The sequence below is a fragment of the Sphaeramia orbicularis genome, chromosome 1 (genome assembly GCF_902148855.1).
Source record: "Sphaeramia orbicularis chromosome 1, fSphaOr1.1, whole genome shotgun sequence".
NCBI classification, from domain to species: Eukaryota; Metazoa; Chordata; class Actinopteri; order Kurtiformes; family Apogonidae; genus Sphaeramia; species Sphaeramia orbicularis.
Window position 1 is genome coordinate 11835122 of NC_043957.1, and position 23177 is coordinate 11858298.

Genomic DNA, 23177 nt, shown 5'->3' on the forward strand with positions numbered 1-23177 from the left:
CCAAAAATGAGACCGTAGGTTGGTGGAACTCGCATTTTTCAGCTTTGACATACAGTTGGTTGGAGAGGAGCCTCTCGAGCACCTGTTGCACATGCTGAACATGCGTGCTCTCATCTGGGGAGAAAATTAATATGTCGTTCAGATAGACAAATACAAAAATATTTAGCATATCCCTGAGGACATCGTTAACGAGGGCCTGGAAGACAGCAGGGGCATTGGTCAGACCGAAAGGCATCACCAGATACTCGTAGTGACCACTGGGAGTGTTAAAAGCTGTTTTCCACTCATCCCCTTCTCTAATTCTAACCAAGTGATAGGCATTAGGAAGATCCAACTTAGTAAACACTTTAGCCCCATGCAAAAGTTCAAAAGCTGAGGACATCAGCGGTAACGGGTACCGGTTGCGGATAGTGATGTCATTAAGTCCCCGATAATCTATACATGGCCTTAGTGATTTATCCTTTTTGTCTACAAAAAAGAAACCCGCCCCTGCAGGAGATGAAGAGGGTCTGATTAACCCGGCTGCCAGAGACTCGTCAATGTACTTTTTCATAGCTAAATTTTCTGGCCCAGATAGAGAATATAATCTCCCCTTAGGTGGAGACGTACCAGGACGTAGTTCTATGGCGCAGTCATACGAACGGTGAGGAGGTAAGGCCGTAGCCTTAGACTTACTAAACACCTCCTTTAAATCATGGTAACACGGGGGAACCTTCTCCAGTGCTGGAAAGTCCTTATCCTCCCCTACCGGAACACTAACCGGGGCCACGGAGATCTGTGGAGTCTTGGGTGAGTATACAGGTAATTTAATATATTTACAACGAGTCTCACAGTCTTTACCCCAAGACTGAACCTCCCCAGTGCCCCAATCAATAAATGGCTCATGAATCTGTAACCACGGATAACCCAGAATTGGTGGCTGGGACTCCGACTCATAAATGTGAAAGTTAATGCTCTCAGTGTGTCCATCAGTGAACTGAACGGAGACTGGCTCGGTACAATGGGTTATCCGGCAAATCACGTGGCCATCCAGGGCCCGGGCCTCTAACGGACGCTGGATCGGAATCGACCCGAGTCCCAACTTCTGTACCAGGCTCTGGTCCATTAAATTAGCGTCGGACCCGGAATCGATCAGTACGGGGTGCTGGAGAGACAAAGAATCAGAGCAGAGGAGAACCACAGGAAACGGACGAGAAACAGTGGATAAACAAACAGTTCTGCTCAACAGCGACCCCTCACTTGTCTTGCCATCAGGCTTAAGTGGGCAATTACATACCCTATGTCCCCCTTGTCCACAGTACAGACAGAGACCCTCGGTCAGGCGACGTCGGCGTTCTTCAGCTGAGATGTGGGTCCGGCCCAGTTGCATGGGTTCCTCCTTCCCACCGTCTGTCTCAGTAACCGGGAGTCGAACCACCTCCCGAACGGGCCCCTTGCCAGACGAAGAGTGAACCACAGACTCATCTGTCTACCAAACTGACTCCTGATCAGCGACCCGGATGGCCTCGGCGATGACGTCATCCAGGGAGTGGAGCTGTTGACGGAGCGCCATCTCACGGCCCACGGAGCGGCTTAGCCCGGTCAAAAAGGCAGTGATCAGGGCCTGGTTGTTCCACCCTGATTCAACCGCTAGGGAGCGAAAAACACTCACATACTGCCTGATAGACTAATCTCCCTGTCTCAGCCTCATAAGCTGATGACCAGCAAATTGTCCCCGAACCGGGTGGTCGTAGACCCTTTTGAGTTCAGTCACTAGGGAGGAAAATGACTGAACTGCTGGGGAATTCTGCTCAAAGAGCGCGTTGAAATAACTCAGAGGGGGACCCTCTAACAGACTGGCCACATAGGCGATCTTAACAGAATCTTTAGAAAAACGAATGGGTTGAGAATCAAAAATAAGATGGAGCTGGGTGAAAAAATCCCGACAGGTATCTGGATTACCTGAGTACTTGGGCGGTGCCGGAATGTGAGGTTCGGCCGAGTCCCAAACAGGAGGACTGGTAGCCTGGTTCTCGCCTGACACGGCCGCAGCCGCAGCCTGGGTACGGGTGAGCTGGGAGACCTGCGTGGCTAACAGAGTCATCCTATCCACCAGGGAGTGTAGCGTCTTTTCATGTCCTCCCAACCTGTGCCCCTGGGACTGGATAGCCTCCTTGACCTGATTGAGTTCTGCTGGATTCATAATGTGGCCAGTTTGTACTGTTATGGCGCTAGTACAGGCACAGAATCCAAATGCAGAACTCAGAGTCAAAATGTAAAGTTCAAAAGATTTATTAGTCACACACAGGTGTAAGAAAAATATAATTGACAAAATCTTGAGGATCATGGGTGGCAATTTCCTCTTCGAATCAGTCCTCCGGACCGAGAACGGCAACCTGTCTCCCCGTGTGGTTAGCGGGGTCTTTTTCCCGACTGGGGAAAAGCAAAGGGGGGTCAGGGACGGAAACAGGTCATACACAGGTAAGCTATTAATCAGGCGACAGGACATAAGGGAAAGGCAAAAACTCACGTACCAAAAGTCAGGCAAGGCGATCAGAACCAGGAATCAGATGAGGCAGAAAAACCGACAGGGAGCAGGCAGTAGGCAAAAACCGGGTAAGCAAAAACAGGAATCCAAAACAGACAGACAAGATCAGAACGCTGGTAAGTACTACAAGAGTAACAAACTGGCAACTGACAGAGGGAAGAGACAGGGTTTAAATACACAAAAGGGAGGGAAGACAACTAGACACAGGTGGAGCAAATCAGGGCGGAGACAGGTAATCAGGTGAAAGGTAAGAACGATCAGGGAACAGGAAGTAAAGACGACAGACAAGACACATGAGGGGAAACTTAACAAAATAAAACAGGAAGTGACAAACAAAACATAAAAGACAGACAAAACCAGACTAACGTCTGGCTGCAGGCATGACACCAGATTACTGTGGGTTAGGTTCACGGTTCTATTTCAGCCATATTTAAAGTGATGTAGTTTAGATTGCATTTCAACCACATGCTTAACACAAGAATTAGAAGATGTTGCCTCTTATATGAAGTCTACACATGCATGTTGGCCTGATACTTCCTTTGTTATAACCCCAGTCCTGCTAATGTACACCCCTTAGTTACAAATCTATTTGGTGGATGCTGTGTTTTTACCTTACACTATCAATGGTAAACAGGTATCATATAAAAACTTATAAAAACTTTTAAGTCTACAACTGATGTAATTTCATACAGTACTCTGCAAAAGTCCTGGGTCAACATTAGGTCTTTTGGTTTAGTAAAGTTCTAATGACCACACGTGCATTTCTCACTCTCTGTATTACAATCTGGATATATGGGAAGAATGTGCAAAACTAAAAACAAAAGTTTCAGTGCAGCTTCTATAAACCAAAGTGGTAGTATTATTGGAACCTCCCTTTCTACTACTTCTCCTACTACTTCAAGATAATATGTAATTTATTGCATTAATTTTTGATGTTTTATACCAGGTTTCAGTCAACGTGTGATATGTTTCTAATTGTGCTGCTTCTTGTCATGGGGTCAGGGGTCACAGTGAATAGTGACTTTAACCTTTACGACCCATTTAATTCAATTTTTGTGTCTCTTTTAAGGCTTGGCAAATATTTCCTGTATTTTCTTGTATGTTTAGAAAATAGAATGAGAAATAAATATGTATGCTTGTATTAACCCTGCAAAAACAACAAAACTAAAGGTGGAATTAGACTTTTGCAAAGTACTGTAGAAATGGAAATGCTCAAACTCATGTTTGACTTTTCCAAAATTTCAGTTCAGTCTCTAGATTTATGTGTGCTTGTCTTTAAACAAACATAATCACATGTCAAAGCACACGACCAAGGCCATAAATTTGCGTCAGCTGATGTCACAGACAGTGTACTGAAAAAGCATAAAATGGAGAAAACAGTGACCCTAATGACAATTCTTGCTCACTAGTGGAGCTCTTCTAAGTTGACAGGCATGAATGACTTTCTGTCATGCCTAACTGATGATGACATTGTGGTACCAATGATTGGTTAGTGATTAGTAGTCTTGTGGAAACATATCAGGATAAAGAATCCTATTAGTCTTATCTGGTCAAATGGTTAAAAAAAAAAAAAAAAGAAAGAAAAAAGGCTAAACTTAAATCTCAATCAACTTGGTTTTGTATTTTTTTATTTGAAAAAATTAATGTGAAAAATCATCACCTAAAGAATATAAGAAGAAACTACTATGGGAGAATTAGGATGTAGAAAGAAAAACACTGTAGTGGGAATCATTTATTGCTTTATAATTGATAACCTACAATTAGCAAACCTCAAGTGAAAATTATGAAAAACACTGCTCCCCATAAAGTTGGAATAAACATTTTTACCTCTTCTCATGAAATTGTAACATTGTGATTTGTGTAATTGCATGTAATCAGTTTGCCTGGTCAAAGCTGATTGCGGATATGTATACAAAGGAACGAAAAAGGAATGTGTCTGAAAACAAAATTATTCCAACTTTATGAGCCATAGTGTATTTAATAACATAAATGTTCAATATTGGCTGTCATGTATGTCATTATATTTAACTTGTCATGAATATTTATTTCTATCCCTCCAACATTTCACCTTGGCCTCCATTTTTTTCCAAGATGAAAGCTGTCTTCAGTTAACTATTAACAGATAAAGTATATTAACCAGCCTTTTTCTTATTCTGCTAAAAGAGAACCACATCTAAATAAGGCTTTCAGAGAGCAGACTGTCCAGTGTCAGACCTAAGTATGGATGTTAACACAAAAGTAACAGTGCAGAACAAAGAGGAGAAATCTGTTGAAGTGGCTTCTCCTGCTCAGGATGAAGCTGAAGGCTACGGATCATGTCTAAAGATAAGGAATCTTATCCCTATTGTCTACCGGAATGAGCTGCTGCAACTCTTCAGACTGGCAGGACCAGTGGTAAGACTGGATTTAGATACTGCATAGTGACTTTCTGAGCCAAATACATGGTAACTCATTTTCCTCTTCTAAAAAAAAGAGATAATCAAGTTCTGTCTGATATATAATTAAAGACGGAACCAGATTATCTTTTTTATATATAGGATGCTCAGATGTGTGATCAATTCTTTTGTCCAGTTTTTGCGTTTATTTGATTGTTTCATCAAATTAGTTTGTACCACAGCACTGTAGTAGATGACTAATATAGTGATTTGTGCGGGATTTTGGTGACATTTACCTGTTTCTGGTAATCATAATATCGTTGAATATTTACTTGTAAATATTTTTTTTTTTTAAAAAACAAAACAACAAAATCAATCTTTCAACATTCCTGAAATCAGTGAGTTTCTAATAAGCAGAAAATATCTGTTTTCTTACTCTTTCATAATTAAAGTCTGTTTAGTATTATATGGATTGATTTTTTTTTTCTGTGGACTTATTTAAAATGTTGGTTAAAAGTGCAACTTAAAATTATGGAAGAATTTGAAAATCTTTTCACAAATTTTGTTTCTCTTTCGTAAATATTTTTACTCTAGAAACAGTAATGTCAACTACCAGATGCACCACCAAACAAAACTAAAAAGATGAAAAGAAAATTTACAAATTTGACTTTGTTTGGAGTAGAAAAGTATTAAGAAATTAGAAAAGGGTAGATTGCTGACCTTCTCGTTTAGGCATAGTAGTTTTAATTTAATTAATTAAATTAAATTAAATTAAATTTTGTTTTATTTTATTTTACACATACACTTAAAGGTGCTACTGAATAAAGTTGCACATTTATCATTTGCCCAAATTGAGGATTTATGCACTGCTGAAGAACAGATTTCTGTGATTAAAATAAACTGACCAAACAAGCTATAAAAGCCCCTTCTCTTTATTCATTTATTTGTTCTCCAGGTCATCTCCCAGTTGATGATCTTCATGATCAGTATCATCAGCACAGTGTTTTGTGGTCACCTTGGGAAAACTGAACTTGCAGCCGTATCACTAGCAACTGCGGTGAGAAGACTTGTGCAACTTAACCTCTGGTTTTACTAACAGTTCACCTCAGCATGTCTGTTGTGACACACATTTTATGTTTTCAGAAGAGAAAGACATGAAAACAAGTGATTGACATTTACAGTGAATCAGTGATCTCTCAGAAAAGTTTGCTTCACCATAAAAGCACCAATGCCGCTTCCCTAGCTGTCGTATATAGGCTTCATTTTTCAACAGTGGTATGAAACAGCTTTGCCTCATTGATATTTCTACCCTCTTTAGCTTTAATCAATCTAGTAACAATGTACTCAGCCTTGAAAATGTATTGTCTGCAGTAACTGGTTAAAATTATACTGCTAGGTTATATCTTGTTATATTTGTGTTTTAATAACAGGCAGTCAACGTGACTGGTATTTGCATTGGCACTGGTTTGACGTTCACTTGTGACACCCTAATATCACAGGTGATTTCAACAAACTCTTCTATTTATTTGTTTAATCAGAGGGAGTCTAAATTCACAGTTGATCACTGAGTATTTGTGAAAGAAACAAGGACATTGACTATCCATATACTGTCCCATGTAGACATATGGAAGCGGTAACTTGAAGCGTGTAGGTGTAATTCTGCAGAGAGGGATTCTGATTCTGCTGCTGGCATGTTTCCCCTGCTGGGCAGTCCTTATCAACACTGAAGCCCTCCTACTTGCTTTCAGACAGAGCCCAGAGGTCGCCAGGTCAGTCATGGTTAAAAGAAGCAACATGAAGAGAAAATATAAGGAAAATATTTTTTGAATTAATTTTGCAGAGGTCAACCTGCACATTGTTTGTTCCAAAGATATAATTTAGCACATAATTTTATATAGCTAAATGGGTCTTCCTCAGAAAAAACAAAAAACAAAAATAAAAACACATACTGAACAAAATAGTCCACTCATTCAGTAGCTGCTTTGGACATCTAAGTGCTATAATTCTGTTAAACATTAAAAGGCTGAAAATGACTGTGATAATGAATTACCATTCAGTTTAAGCATTAACTGCAGCTCTTATGGATCTCACTAGCACATCACATTCTCTTTGATTTTTTGTTTTTCACTGGTTCCTATCTTAACAGCCATAATGAAATGCAGAGGTAGAGGTATTTTTGGTTAATTCTGACTTTTAATCAAATATAATGTTGTATGTCTCATCCCTCAATACTTACAAAGTGCTTCTTTACTTTTCTGTCATGTAGCCTTTCTCAGCTGTATGTGGAGATCTTCATGCCTGCACTACCAGTGAGTTTACTGTGGTTTTATCGGTTACAGTACACAGAAGCAATAACTCACCTCAGATGATGCAGTGTTAATTGAGATTTGATGGTTCATTGTGACTCTCCAGGTCCATTTCAATTAAATTTATTTTTGTTTTCCCATTTAGGCTGCTTTTATGTTCCAACTGCAATCAAGGTATCTTCAGAACCAGGTGCAGTTCTAATACAAGACTACTAATGTGAAATTCAATTGTAGAAAAGAAAAAGAAAAATCAATATTGAGACCTTGTGCTGTGCATTACAGGGAATTATATGGCCTCAGGTTGTAACTGGAGTAACTGGAAATATCCTTAATGCGATCATCAACTATGTTTTGCTCTTTGTCCTGGACCTAGGCATTGCGTAAGTCTTTGTACCTTCATGATTATGAGTTACAGATTATACTGATTACTAATTGCATTAATTGGTAGTTAGTAGGATTAATTTGTGACTCAGTGGGTGTTCAGGGTTACGGTTAGATTTAGGGTTACAGCTGAGCCATGTTTAAATTGATGTGTTTCAGTTACATGTTAACCCATAAAGACCCAAACATCCACCATCGACCAAAATCACCTGCTGATATAAAATGTTTAATACCTGTTGATCCACTAATCCATGTAATGTAATTGGTGCAAAATACAGTTTGTCAACTTTTCATCAGATATGACCCATTTGGAGGTTCAGAGACTCGGTAGTGGAACGTGGAAACACTTCATCTTCTACGACATTGATTCACCAGTAAAACCAGTGGCTTTTGATCAATGACAGTGGATGGAGACACTTGGTTTATATTCAGTTAACAATACATTTTGCTGAAAAAGTCACTTTTTCTTCAGTTTTCTCTATTTTTGATATAATAATCCTCAACTTTACTCTGAGCTTTCATGAACATCTACATAATTGGTAAATTAAATGTTGGAAAATACCTGATTTTTATTGAAATAAACAAGATACAGAAGAAAATATTACAATAAATGATGATAAACCACTTAAGGACAGTTAAATATAGACAAAAATTCATATGGGAACTGCTACAGTTGGTCCTTATGGGTTAAATACAGACACTAGTGTTCCCTTTATACTGAAACCTATTAACACCAATGTTGCACTTTACTGTAATCCTAACCCTAGTTTGGAGCAGAGAGTGAAGAGTCCCAGGAAAGAGTGGGTGCTAAAATGTTAAACTGATGTAGATTAGCTTGTGTTTCAGCCACATGATATTGACATTAACATGACAATTTTTCTTTTCAAGTGAAGTCTAATCCTTGTACTTTTCTTAAAACAGTAATAACTCTAATCCTAACCCTGTTTTTAGTCTTAGAGTTCTTTGAAGACAATGGATTTTAAAAGGTTAAACTGATTTTGTAGTTGTCTTATGTCTTCTCTTCATCTTATAAAGATAGAGTCAACAATCCTGATTGACAAAAATGTGTGGCCAGTAAAATGTTTTTAAAGATTTGTATTCATACTCAAAATTGTCCTTATTATCTCAGTGGATCTGCAACAGCTAATGCTATCTCCCAGTATACACTGGCTGTGGTCTTATACATATACATCTGCCTGAGGGGTCTGCACAAGTCCACATGGCAAGGTCAGTTGGATCTGATTGAAATATCTTCCTCATTGTTTCCTTCAGTTCAGTAATGAGGCTGACTTCATGTCATTAGCTGAACTGTACTCATGTTGTCAGTAATTTCATCCTTTTACATCAATCAACTTTTAGTTAAGGTTAGAGCTTAATAGTAGGGCCAGGATTGTGGTTACAATCAGGGATGAAAACCAGCTAAATTACAGAGGCCAACAACTTCTCCTGTTAAGGTCATGAAGATTTGAAACCAGGGCAAGGACAGGTAACTCCCACTCTCTCTGCCAATGCCAAGGTTGGCACCCCCAGCCCTATCCTGTCTTATAGCTACTATAGTCTCCCATCCATATCAAACTTTTTTATAAGGCAGCAGTACCAAAATCTCCTCCCAGTGCCCATATTTACCATGTTTTGTGTCTTCTTCTTTTATAGTTGCCATCGACCAACTGCTAATATCATAGAGTAACACAGTAGAATTATTGTCTTTGTTGAAATAACTTTGAGTTCATTGGGATAAACTGTGTCTAATGTTTCACAGCCTTAGTTCCCCTCTGAGTATAATGATGTAGAGGAGAGGTTACATGCTTCTCCACACTTGCTTAACCAAGAGACCTCTGACCTACAGGTTGGTCACTGGACTGTCTGCAGGAGTGGGGGCCCTTCATCCGACTGGCCATCCCGAGTATGCTCATGCTTTGTCTGGAGTGGTGGGTATTTGAGATTGGAGGATTCCTGGCTGGTGTGATCAGTGAGACTGAATTGGGAGCCCAGGCTATAATATACCAGCTAACTGTTATAGCTTACATGGTAACTACCTTCATTTGCTGTTTTACACTCTAAGTCATTTATTACACTGCTATTATCAGGTATTAGTGTGGTCGCTTCAGTGTTTAAGTTTTTAAGATCCTTGCTAACTAAGAATTAGGCAACAGGCATGTATTTAAAAATGCAAATGCAAGAAAGGTACATTCAAACAGTTAAAATCATTTCTATTCTAGGGGTAAAAACAATCCTAGTGCACATGTACTTGAATCAGGGATCAGACCTAATATTTGGAATGGAAAACTTTTGGGTCAGTTCTACTTCAGTGGTTTTGTACTCACTGAACAGTTATAATTTAACGTTTGACCTGAAATGGTCCCTTTGCATAAAACAATCACAAAAGATCAATGTCACTGTCAGCGTCTAGACACCACAGCTGACATGGACAGAGAGGAACGTGGTAACTAATCTGTCTGGTCAAAACACCACAGCTGGATCTAGTGGGAAAAACATCAGTCATTCAACTGTTGTGCATCTCCAGCCACAGTTCAAAGCAACCAAAAATATCACTAAATGATGAAGACTCAGTCAACTAGTCAATCTGAAGTATGGGAAGCTATATCTCAGATCTAAATCAGGCAGTACTGTGTACCCATGAGGGGAAGAATTCTCGATGCGGACGGGGGTCAGAGTCATTACCAGAGGTGTCAGAAGTATTCACATTCATTACTTGGGAAGAAGTATAGATAATAGGGTTTAAAAAGACTTCTGTAGAAGTTGGAATATCAACTCGAGATTTTACTCAAGTCAAAGTGTAAAAGTACTGGTTTCAAAACTACTTAAAATAAAAAAGTAAATGTAAGGGGAAAAAATGCCTTCAGGGCAAAAGCTTAGGCTGTGCCACAGGGGGCTATAGTGCACTACCCCACCTCCCCAAAAAACATTTTTCTAAAGGTCATTATGACTATAATGTTATATTAAAAAATTAATGTTGAAAAATTTGGGATGCACTAAGCTACCTGTTTCAGCTGCATATGCACATTGAAAATGGTCTTCCTGGCTGCTACCAGTCTCCTTGGTGGTGCTTGATTGGGACATTTCCCTCAAGTTCTCTTGCGTATTTGTACTTCATTACTTGACACCTCTGTTCATTACTGATCTGACTCAGAGGTTTGCCTTAGACACTAGTTAGAATTTGAGGGGAACATAAACTTGATGGTTGATCATTACCTCCGCCAAGGAGGTTATGTTTTTGCCAGGGTTTGTTTGTTTGTTTGTTTGTCTGTCCGTTAGTGTGCAACATAACTCAAAAAGTTATGGACAGATTTGGATGAAATTTTGTGGTCTGCACCACCCCCCCCCCGTGAGCCCCCCCACCCCCGATCACCACCAAAATTTAATCATTTCTTCCTTATCCCATTTCCAACAAACCCTGAAAATTTCATCAAAATCTGTCCATAACTTTTTGAGTTATGTTGCACACTAACGGACAGACAAACAAACAAACCCTGGCAAAAACATAACCTCCTTGGCGGAGGTAATTAATGGATTTGAGACCTTCTTAAAATACTGCAGTAGCACAACACATGCTCCTTCACAGTTTCCAAACTTTTTGTCTATCATCTATTTGGTGATACTTTCTTAAAGTCCTATTAACATACATTCAGAAACTTCTCAATCTCATCCCCAGATTCCTATGGCCATAGGTACTGCTGCTACCATACGGGTTGGAAATGCTCTTGGTGCTGGAAACATAGAGCAGGCCAAGCTATCATTCAAAGTTTCCTCTGTTTCTGAATGTAAGTGATAGAGCATAAGATTACCTGACATAAATAATAAGCAGGGTTGTTTTTGAAACATTACTACTCTCAGTAATTCCTTTTTTTAGTTTCTACATATTTTTATCTATAGTCTTATAAACAACTTCTTTTTCTTTGTCTAATTACAGTTATGATTGCATGCATAGTGGGAACTTCTCTCACTGTTGCTAAAGATATCATTGGATACATTTTCACCTCAGACCAGTGAGTATACTAAAAAAAAAATACAAAAAAAAAAATTCACTTCACTTATGATTCAAATACATTCTGTAATGTGTACTCATGTTGGGTCAACAGTTGACTCCTGACAGAATGTTGCACTTAACACTTGCTTTGTCAGGATTATCACAATCGTTTGATTGACATGACATATGTTAGCCAGTGGCCCATTTACACCTCTAAAACCATGAACCGATAGAGTTCATTCCAGTTAACATTATAGTTCTGTTAGCTTAGTTCTATTTTTAGACAGAAAACAGCTACAGTAAAATCACAAATGGCATTTATTTTCTATAGTGTTTGTGTTGTTGCTAGGTGCATAAAATGTGCAATTTCAAATGTCCAATTAAGGTCAGAACTGTTACAGTTTAGTCATGACATAGTAACTTGATACTTTTATAAGTGAAGAAACATTGTGATTTCAGAGTCAAACTTCATTCTTTTACTTTTGAGTTGTGTTCAGAGGAAAAAAATATGTAAATTCCTGTGTTTTTTTTTGATCACTTTATCACCATCTTTGATTCTGATAGTTATTTCTTTATGGTTAATGTTCTCAAGGTATCAAATTGAGACTCCTTAGCATTAGTTTTCAATGCACTGAGAATCTGGCACACTTAAAGCTACAGTGACTCACTACTGTCTCGAGTAGTTGTGGATAAGTGCACATCTTTGCATTGCACTGAAATCTTTTTTAATACTTTAAAGTACAAAAGCAAAATATAGTATCTTAAAGCATTTACATGTCCATTAAGAATGCAATCAGTTTAGTTGTTTCCTCACAAACAATCTCTGTGTTTTACAGGCTTAGGAGGAACTGTCAGACATGTGTCTAACAAACTTTATCTATGTGTTTTCTAGAGATGTTCTAGAAAGGTTCTCTGACGTCATGGTTGTTTTTGTCTTCATGCACCTTGGTGATGCCATGGCGGTGAGAAACATTTTCATTCATGTGATCATTAAATCATTTTAGACTTATTATTAATATATAGGATATCCCAAAAAACTGACATCATCTGAGAAGTCCATATCGGAATGATTACATGGTCAGGAGAAATTATACTTAATAGGAGTTATTTTGGAAATAAAATGTTTTATTCTACAAATTTCAAATGAAAAATTCTGGGGGATGGTAATTTTATAATGTTCCGAAGTTATTTCAAATGTTCAATGTGTGCGCCGCTTGTGACGTGGCACACATGAAGTTGGTAGTGGAGTTCCTGCCACACTTGCTACAGCATGTTGTGTGTAACATTCTCCAGAGCCTCAGGGATTCTCCTCTTATTCTCGCATACACTGAACATTTGTAACAACTTTGGAACATCATAAAATTACCATGCCCCAGAATTTTTCGTTTGAAATTTGGAGAGTAAAACATTTTATGTCCAAAATAAATCCTATTATGTATCATTTCTCCTGACCGTGTTGTCACTCCGATATGGACATCTGAAATTATGTCATTTTTTTGGGACACCCTGTACATACACATTGGTTTAACCAAATCTGTGTTTTTTTCCCCAAAGGGTGTGACTGGAGGAGTTCTCAGAGGAGCAGGAAAACAGGCGATTGGTGCTTCAATTAATCTGGTGGGACATTACTTCATTGGCTTTCCCATTGGTGCGTCCTTGATGTTTGCAGCAGATATGGGAATTGTAGGTAAGAAAAAACTCAAACACAGCTTCTTTCATGAAGCATTTTTCTTTTGTGGAAAAAATAGGCCTACATAACTTTTATTTTCACTCGAAGAACAATGGTTACATTATTCACCTGCAGTTTTGTATTGACACTCTCTTTCCAAGCAGCTTCATATTTTCAGGATCCTGAAACCATCATCAGTGTTCTGTCAATGAAACTGTCTCATGAACCCAAACCCATACAACAAACCAACCATATACAACATGTATAATTTATACACTGGAAACTATTTGCTGTTGCTGTATGCTATGGCACTATCTCAAACCAATGACCACAGAAGTGAAAGTTGCAAGGACACCTTACATGTGTAGTTGGCTCTTTATTTATTGAGAGAGTTTTTATTTTAGGGGCAAAGCCCAAAGCCCTGAGGAAAATGTATCCCCTGAGGACCTCTACGGACTCCTGTACACTGTATTTCAGTGGTGAGTTGTCTGTGAACCAAGACACGTGGGGAAAGTCTGATGTCAGCTTGACTCCCAAGAATTGTAAGGAGTAGACCAAAAAAAGCTCTGCAGCCACTGGTGGGCCATGTTAAGAGATGGAGTGCATGGAGATGCCCACATCCATAGCTATTGTGCAAGCCGGTAATGGCACAGGGAACCAAGGCCTATCTGTGCACTGCCACAACCACACTGTCTTTCCTCAGTAACCCAAAATCCATCTTGAAAGTAAAGCAGAAATGAGTCCGGTCATACTCAAGCCTTGCATACTGATATGCTCCAGCAGCCCCAGTTCTTCTGCCTTTATGAAACTAAAGCAAAATGAAGCTAGCAATCTTTGGTCAATGTTGAGGCCATCCAAAGAGCTGTGCTCATAGTTGTCCAGACTACGTTATAGAGTCAGGTAGGGTGGTGGGTGGCTGGGGTGTCAAGAGGAGGGTAGTTGCTGGTGGAATCTTCAACCCTGTGCCCCATCATGATGGAGACCAAGCAGACGTCCCTGCTTAGATTCCCTCTAAATATGAGTTCAGGGTGTTAGATTATTGATGGGGGCATTCCTCCTACTTCTTTTGATGGCCAGTGTTCATCCAATGCTAATAGGTAGTGCACCCCTCCCATGCGCAATCACGGGTCCCCTGAGCTTGTTGTAGGAGTTTTCAGCCCCCTGGCCCGACACAACTGCTGATTGTACTCTATTAAAGGTTTGCGTGTACAAAAACGTAATGCAAAAAAATGTACAAACTGATTTACTAACAGTGCTCACTAATGGTTGCGTCTTTCAAAGGTGCAAAATAGCACATCTGCATCCAGTTAGAATGTTTGCAGCAATGAATATACAATATTCTTTAGTTTACGCACAATTGTGCGTGTGCTGGGAGAAGAAAATGTAAATATATTAATTTAGCACAAGCAGAGTGATTTAATAAACCCGAAAGCAATTTTGCTAATAGAAACTGTGTCTATATTTAACACATCTCAAAGGGAGGTGCAAATGGTTTGAATGTGTAATTGTGCACACATGGCTGTGGTTATTGTCGCAAGAAGGAGACATCAAAACGATTAAACAAGACACAGAGACTGCATTTTTCACCCTCGTGTGAACATTTTTAGAATGAATGAGGAAACACTCATTAAAACAACTTGCCTATCCAGCCTTGTCATTTTGGAGCTGTTGAAGGAAGTATTTATTTGCTTCTTCTACCAACACCTCTAATTCTTAAGGGTTGAATTTAGCTTTGCGCTTTCATCTTTCCAAACTTGCCATGCTGCAAACCAACAAAAAATATGCAAAATCTCCATTTAAATAGGCGTGTCTCCAACACGTTTGCACTTGCTGTCATTTACGCAGTCACTCTTAGTAAATCACCCACAGACCACAGTTCAGCCCCACATGCAAAATGTTAGATTGTGCATGCAAATTAGTACATGCAAATTAGGATCTTAGTAGATCCGGCTAATAGTTCCATCATATAGGTTTGATCCTCCTGCAGCTTGGATTGAGACAGTGTCACCAATCGCAGTGCAACCATAACCCTTTTGCCAACCTTGACCTCATATAAGCATTTGGCTAACTGCCCCTAGCACTTGCCAGACTTGGCTCTGTGCATTTTAGGCAACAAGGTACTTATCATCATGCACTTCCTCCTGGGAGCCCCTTCTACTTTCAGGACACCACAGCCTGCAACACCTTTCAGAGCAGTGACCTTTGGCCAACTCAATATACTCATCTATTTAAAAATCATCTTTGTGTGCCTTTTACTGTGTAAAGCACAGGAGCAAACCACCAGCTCTCATCTGCACCAGAGAGTGGATAAATGCCTGTCTACCTTCTAATTAGGTCCCTTTTATTATGTTAATCTTTCGTCTTATTCTTTCTTTCTATGACAGACTGCTCAGTCAAGATCATAAATTCCCTTGTATATATGGAACATGTAGCTGGGTGGAGAGATTGTCCCAGTTTTATACAAAACAGCACAATCCACCATATTAATGTCATGTTAGCTCACTTGCTCTGAAAAAGCTGTTGAACTCTTTTCCCATCTTTATTATAGGGCTCTGGACAGGACTTACTATTTGTGTGTTACTGCAGGCCACATTTTTTATTACATATTTGAGCAAATTGAATTGGAAGAAGGCTGCTGACGAGGTGCGTACTTTTATGCTCTAAAACAACTAAAGATACTACTGTTATATACCCATGAAGTTGAAACACGCTTTTCGGTGTCTTTACTATCTTTGTCAGGCTCTTGTTCGAGCAGGGATCCAGGTCCCACAAGGAAAAGAGATGGCCATGACAGAAACCACAGGTAAGAATTAGTGTTCACATGACTCATCCTTTGTATGAAAAGTTTAGATGCTAATATGTTCTCTTGTGAAACTTGTAGGTCAGTCTCAGATCAGCATCATTACATCCAGGTGTGAGAGCACTGAGGACCACACATATCAGGAGGTTCAAGACCAGAGTAAATCTGCCACAACTACAGTGGGAGTGGTCCTGTCTGTAACTCAGCTGGTTTTACGCCGTGGCTTGACATTGATTGTCATGATCCTCATCCTTGTTGCTGGAATCATTGTCAATCATTTTGTCACCAGGCTGCTGAAATGATTGTTAGTCGTATGCTATTTTATAGTGTAATATCTTTCATTTCTTCATATGATATATTTAACACATTCAGTTAGTAATTCCTTAAGTTATTGTACTTACGTAGATATTTTTCATTTTTAGTCAATAGTTGGAGTTATACTGTGTTCTCATCGGTTTTATTTCAGTTCTCGGTTCTCTATACAATTAATTGAAGCGCAATGCCAGTCTTTGTATTATATAGTCACACAAAAATCTGTAATTTAATTTAATAAATGTGTGAATGTGACATCCCATTCTCTCATCGCAGTCTGCTTGTTGGCTGCTATAACTGAAACTTCTCATAAGTACCAACTTTGATATAAAATAAAGTAGTAAACATCTTATCTCAGTGTTACAGAACTTAATGTTTAGTGACACTCAGCTTGATGACACACCATTTGTTAATCAAGACTGAAAACAGGTTAACATTTGAAAATAAACACACAAATTGCTTCCGGACATTTTTGAGGGCTTAGTCTAAAAAATAAGGCTTTAATTGATTTTTAGAGACTATTTCAGGAAATTCTGCAGAAATACTGGTCTCGTTGTACCTACTTGAAAAGGGTCAATAATAATCAGCCTATCAGGTTTGGCACGATCCTCTATTATTTATTATTTAATAGCAAGTAAAACTAATGCAAGTCAATTTCAAGTTTACTTTTACATGCCTGAAATAAATCTAAATACAAAATGTGCATTTGAACAAACCAGATCCATGGATTTAATGACAACCATTTTAAAACATAATTTGTAGACTCTGTAAGGTGCCTCGCTAAGAAGTTTGGAAATAGAACCAGACTCCTTCAACCAATAAATGAAGCATATCTGATCTTCACAATGCAGGGTGTATCTGAAAAAAGCAGACTCTCAGAAAAAACAACATAAAACTAACATACGAAGACATTTTGAAAATCTGGTCGTATGTGTTTATTGACCATGTAACTCTCCCTTGATTGACACCAGTGTCCTGGGTTTTTCTTTCATGCTTCAGTGCATACCCAGATGTTAACATTCAAAAGTATGCTCATGATATGATTATTTTTGCACATGCATGATCTAAAGAGCAAGCTAAACCAAGAGACGTTATGTGCAAGGTGTCTGATTGGCTTGCAAAATCATGTTTATATATATAAATATATATTATCATAACAGTTTGCATATATTTTACTTCAAAAACTACTAAAACAGATGACCTGGATATTTTGTTTGATGGGGGAGTTGTGAAAGCTGTAAAGCACTTTAAATACTCAGGCATCATTATGGACAGTAATTTGTCTTTTAAAAAAACATTTCAGCACAATAACAATGAAAGTAAAGTTCAGTTTGAGTAATTTTAAGAGCATCAGGCATCAAATGACTACATCTACTGCAAAACTTTTAAACACATTCCATGATACTTCCTCATTTGTCACATTGCATAACAACCTGGTCCCAAGCAGGGGTGGCCGCCCTCAAACCAGTATATTCTCTTTACAAACAGATCTTAAAAACATTAGATTAATTAAAAAAAACAAAAAAACAAGGGAGTATTGCCACTGTAATATTCTAAGAAATATATATAACCTTTTTAACTTTGAAAACTACCTTTTCTACTCAGACGTATGCCTGATGTTCAAGATTATTCATGGGTTTGCACCCCCTCCCATTAGAGCGTGCCTGAACTCACCTGACAGAGGTAGAACTGTGCAGGTGACAAACCAGCGCATCCTCAAGGAGAGACTTGAGTACCAGCGTTTAAGAGAACAACTCTTGGAAAATCAGTATTTTCTGTAAAAGTGGTGGGGAAGTCGAATTTCCTTCCCGCCGATATCAGGGGGTCTGGCAGCTTTGCACTGTTTAAAAAATGACATGAACTTTGGCTAAAATCCACACAAAACTAAACATAATTAAACGCCTTTGCCCACTTATTTTTGTATTACTGAATCTCACTCAGTTCTTGATCCTTAAAGACACTGCTATAACAAAGGTAGGGCCTTTTAATGATACTTGGCCTGAGTACTATTTATATTTACTATTTATGCTTTGTACAAATTATATTTTTTATCCTGTGTTATTTAGACTACATTTGTCACAATGGTGTAAAAGCAATGGACTCAATTGCTCGGTGCTGAAGGGAAAAACGGGTTTATTAACGACATAAATGAAAACTAAAACAAGGGATAACAAAAAACCTGGGTTGTTGTCAGAGTCTGTAGCAGTGGTTGAATGTCCAGGTTATGGAGTGGGTGGAGAACACAATGGACCAGCGCTGCACAGCTGCAGCACCAAGCCTTAAATAGGCTAAATGGTGATATGCTGCAGTCAAGTGGCGCGCAGCAGGTGGGTCTGATCATAGGTAAGTGGAGAGGGAGGAGCCGGCAGTCACGCCAGCACAGACAGTGATAATATTGTGATTATTGCATTTATATATTTATACTATATTGTCGTATCTGTACCTGTATTTTGTTTTTAAATTGTTTGTCAACTGTTTTATGTAATGTCCTGTTTTTCTATAGTGTATTTACTGTTGTCTGTTTACCTGCCCAGGGACTGCAGATGCAAATTAGCTCTAGCTAACTCTGGTGCAATTGTGTAATTGTACAATGTCCCTGTCAAATAAACGACAAAAGTAAAGTAAAGTTTAAAATAACATTTTTAACCACTAAACATGTCCATTCTTATTTGCAATTGACCCATATATTTATCATGTTCTGAAACCAAGGGGCAAAGTGTAATACCACTTACAGCCACTTACACTGGCTGCTCCCAAAAGCTGTGATATGTCACTGACTTACAGTGAACGTCTCTCTCTAAAACCTAAGTCTAACTAATAAATGATCTGGTTGTCTGTCACAAGTTCTCATGGCAAATAGAAGCTTTGATGTCTGCTTGATTGTCTGCCAAGTTTGGCTTCTGGAGTTTCTGCTTCTGTAATGAAACTGCTTTTTAGCTTACCGGCCCACAGGCTGTAAGCTATTGTTGTCATGCGGTGTCCGTCGGCATCATCTGTCATCGTCTGCCGTCATCTGTTGTTGTCATCTGTCGTCATCGTCTGTCGTCCATCCATCCATCCATCCATCCATTATCCATCGCTTATCCGGGGCCAGGTTGTGGGGGCAACAGTCTAAGAAGGGATGCCCAGACTTCCCTCTCCCCAGACACCTCCTCCAGCTCTTCCGGGGGGATCCCAAGCCGTTCCCAGGCCAGCCGAGAGACATAGTCTCTCCAACGTGTCCTAGGTCTTCCCCGAGGCCTCCTCCCAGTGGGACATGCCCGGAACACCTCCCCAGGGAGGCGTCCAGCAGGCATCCGAAACAGATGCCCGAGCCACCTCAGCTGGCCCCTCTCGATATGTCATCTGTCGTCCGTTACAAAAATTTCAATCGTCTTCTTCTCCGAAACTACAATTCCAATTGACTTCAAACTTGGTATACAGCTTCTTTATGATGATGTCAACAAAAGTCAGTGAAAATATTTGGATCCGGATCTGATTCTGGATTTGGTGCGACTTTGAAAAATGTCCCCATTATAAGAGATAGGAAGTGGATCGATGCAATAACTCAGTAAATATAAATGATATCAAGTTGAAATTTCTACAGTACAGCCCTGATGGGGAGATGACCAAAACATAATGGCCACATGCTGATCAGAATCTTCTTCTGGATCCGGGACCTTACGGAAAATTTAACATGGGCTCTTATGGGGAATAAATTTCAATCGTCTTTTTCTCTGAAACTACAGTTCTGATTGACTTCAAATTTGGTATACAACTTCTTTATGATGATGTCAGCACAAGGTATTGAAATTATTTCGATCCAGATCTGATTCTGGTTTTGGTGTGACTTTGAAAAATTTCCCCATTAGAACAGATAGGAAGTGGTCCAATAAATCAGTAAGTATCAATGATATCAAGTTGGAATTTACATCTGTTACAGATCTGATCGGAATATGACCAAAACATGGGCAATTTTTGTAATATAATAAATACACATAACTGGGTGATAATAAATGGAATCTGGATACATTTCCCAAAGCTTTTAATTTAGCTGGTAAGCTACAGGGCCATTGGTCCTTTTTTTTTTTTTTGTTATGACAGACAGTTCCACTGTGTGTTTAACAAATTCCACTAACAACACTGGAAAATGACTGTTACACAGTGCTTGATGAAGTCATTAAGGCAGCATCTAGCATTAGCTTTTCCAAACACCTTGCAGATGGCTTTGACCCCGTGCTCTTCCCCAGCTCTGATGCTTTTATCCAAACATGGTCACCTATGGCTTTAAAAACACAACATGGTATTACCAAATTACAATCCATTGGCTTCAAATCAGCCTTTCAAAAATGAAACAGGTAACATCACAATCTCTCCATCCAATAAATATACAACTTCGGTTCCTTTTGGTTATAACACGGTTGCAGTTCCTTGCATTTAATTCCCAAACTGCAACAGAGAATATGTGATTTGCTCTTCCAGTAATCTCAAGTAGGCCGGTTTCAAGTCATAAAATGCAGTATTTTGCTCCCACAGACTGTTTTTTTGTTTGTTTGTTTGTTTGTTTGTTTGTTTGTTTTTTAATGAATGATTGAGAGCTTATATCTATTCTTTGTTTGTTATGCTGCCACCATTAAAACCAATGTCTGGATATTCTTTGTTATTTCCTTTATGTCTTATTCATCGAAGCCATCTAATTTATAATTTCTTTGGTGTACAAATGACTGAAACTGTTTAGTTTCTAGTCTTTTTGATTGGTGTAGTTTTCCTCCCTCAAACCATCCGGAATTAAAAAACAGAATATATACAAGACGTGCATGCGCACTCTAAAGTAAATGTTTTTTTTTAAAGAGCAAGTACCAAAACTTCTGTTCTAGTCCTCATTTTTTTACATCTTTATTTTGAAGCCAGTGTCACCCCTTGAAGTGGTTCACTATTTATAACAACATGGCCATGTACAAACTAACTTGTGTTCAGCATTGTATCTGCAGTAGGGAGAAGAGAAAGAAAAGCAAACTGATTCAGAATGTCCATATAAATACTCCTTCATGCTGCATGTCATATTGCTTCACCTAAGAAAGTCAGTATACTAGTAAAATCAACAAACAAACAAAATGACTTACATAATGTTTGCTGTTTTAGCACAGTTTGGAAAAACAAATCCAGTTTTCACATTATTCACACAGGGGCAGTAATGTGCTACAGTTTAGGATGAGTTCACGGTTCATGAAGCATCAAGTTTAAATTATTACCTAGTTCTGAGACGGGCCTTTTTGGTCAATGTCATTCCATGAGTTCAAATGTTATTATAGAGGTGTGAGACTAATATGCATATATATCCTCCAGTCTCTGTGTTTAATGTAACACACAATCTAACAATCTAAAGTACTTTAAACATGGCTAAAATGTAGCCATAATGCTAACACTACAGTGGATGACTGGTTACCTGACAGATATTACATTTTTATAATGAAAAAAAAAAAAAAAAAAAAATACAGCAAAAACAACCCCAAAAAAGCACTTTTTTCTAACATAGCTTGGAAAATGTAATATTTACAATTTCCACATGGTGGCAGTAATGGCATGTGGCATGAATTTTCCAACAGTGCTGTTTGGAAGACAGATTCATATTACAACAACCATTACATTTTCTTTCATGTCATCTTTCACATATGTCTATAATTCATTACAACATCATATGAAGTTATTTATAACGTGTTATAAGGCAGCTGTCATATTGTATAACCACAGTTATAAGGATTCATAAAGACTTACAAGATCAGGCTTCATCACTTCATATTTAATGGTCACTCACTATTTTAACAAGAATCAAGCTGTATTAAAATTCAGTGCTGAATGACCATTGGATGCTTTAAAGGAGTTGTGTGTAGGTTTGTGACCAAAACTGGCACTGCAATCACATTCAAAATACTGTAGAGCATGATATCCCCTCCTCCTCCCCCCAGACTAGGGGTTGCCAGATCCAGCATGAGCATCTACTACAAGGAGCTACCATGGCAAACGACGAGTCCTACACCGGTGTAAATACCGGCCTGGAAATAATAGGCAAGTATAACTGCATTATAGCACATTGTACGTATTTTCACAATATGCTGGAATTTTAGACAAGCTTTAGCTTATCAACAGTAGTGGATGAAGTACTTTTTTTTACTTCAGTAAAAGTACAAATACAGGGGCAAAATTCTACTTCAGTAAAAGTATCCAGGGAAAATCCCTGGTCTCCCTCAAAAAAGAGATTTCATCTCAAGGGACTTCCTGGTTAAATAAAGGTCAAATAAATAAATAAATAAATAAATAAATAAATAAATAAATTTTAAAAAATGCTAGTTAAGTAAAAGTACTCATTTTAAAATGTACTTAAAACATAAAAGTATTTAATCTATATTCAACCATTATACTTAATAAAGTAATATTAATTAAAATTGATGGAATGGGACGTTTGGTAATTATACAAAAAAAGAACCAGCGTATTAAATGACAGCTCAGTTCTTTATTTAATGTATTGATATGTGAAATGCGTTCCCCACTAGTTGGCAGTGTGACAGTTAGGCCATTACCTGGTTACAGGATGTTGTACCTGGAAGCCGTTTGGTGAAATAAACGTTCTGACTGAGCTGGACTCAGTGTGTTTCACGTCAGTATATTTAGAACTGTGTGCAGTAAACAAGAACCAGTATTAAAACTGACTGCTCAACTTATTTAGTATTGAGCACTGTAAATAGAAGCATAACAAGTTCTGGTCTTAAACTGTAAAGAGTGCTACAACCCAAAAGGTGAAACATATTTCCAAAGGACACCGGGAGTCAAGGAGTATAATTC

General features: G+C 38.5%; 1 protein-coding gene across 1 annotated transcript; it reads left to right on the top strand.

The window, feature by feature from the left end:
- The first annotated feature begins 4136 nt into the window (after positions 1 to 4136).
- LOC115426982 (multidrug and toxin extrusion protein 1-like) lies at positions 4137 to 16618 on the top strand. The gene is made up of 16 exons (XM_030145334.1): positions 4137 to 4921; positions 5858 to 5959; positions 6333 to 6401; positions 6523 to 6671; positions 7169 to 7211; positions 7354 to 7398; positions 7491 to 7588; positions 8719 to 8816; positions 9436 to 9617; positions 11263 to 11371; positions 11521 to 11596; positions 12470 to 12539; positions 13132 to 13264; positions 15795 to 15889; positions 15986 to 16049; positions 16128 to 16618. Exons 1-16 carry the CDS (start codon positions 4748 to 4750, stop codon positions 16346 to 16348), a joined length of 1728 nt encoding a protein of 575 aa, XP_030001194.1. The 5' UTR covers positions 4137 to 4747; the 3' UTR covers positions 16349 to 16618.
- Positions 16619 to 23177: the final 6559 nt, after the last annotated feature.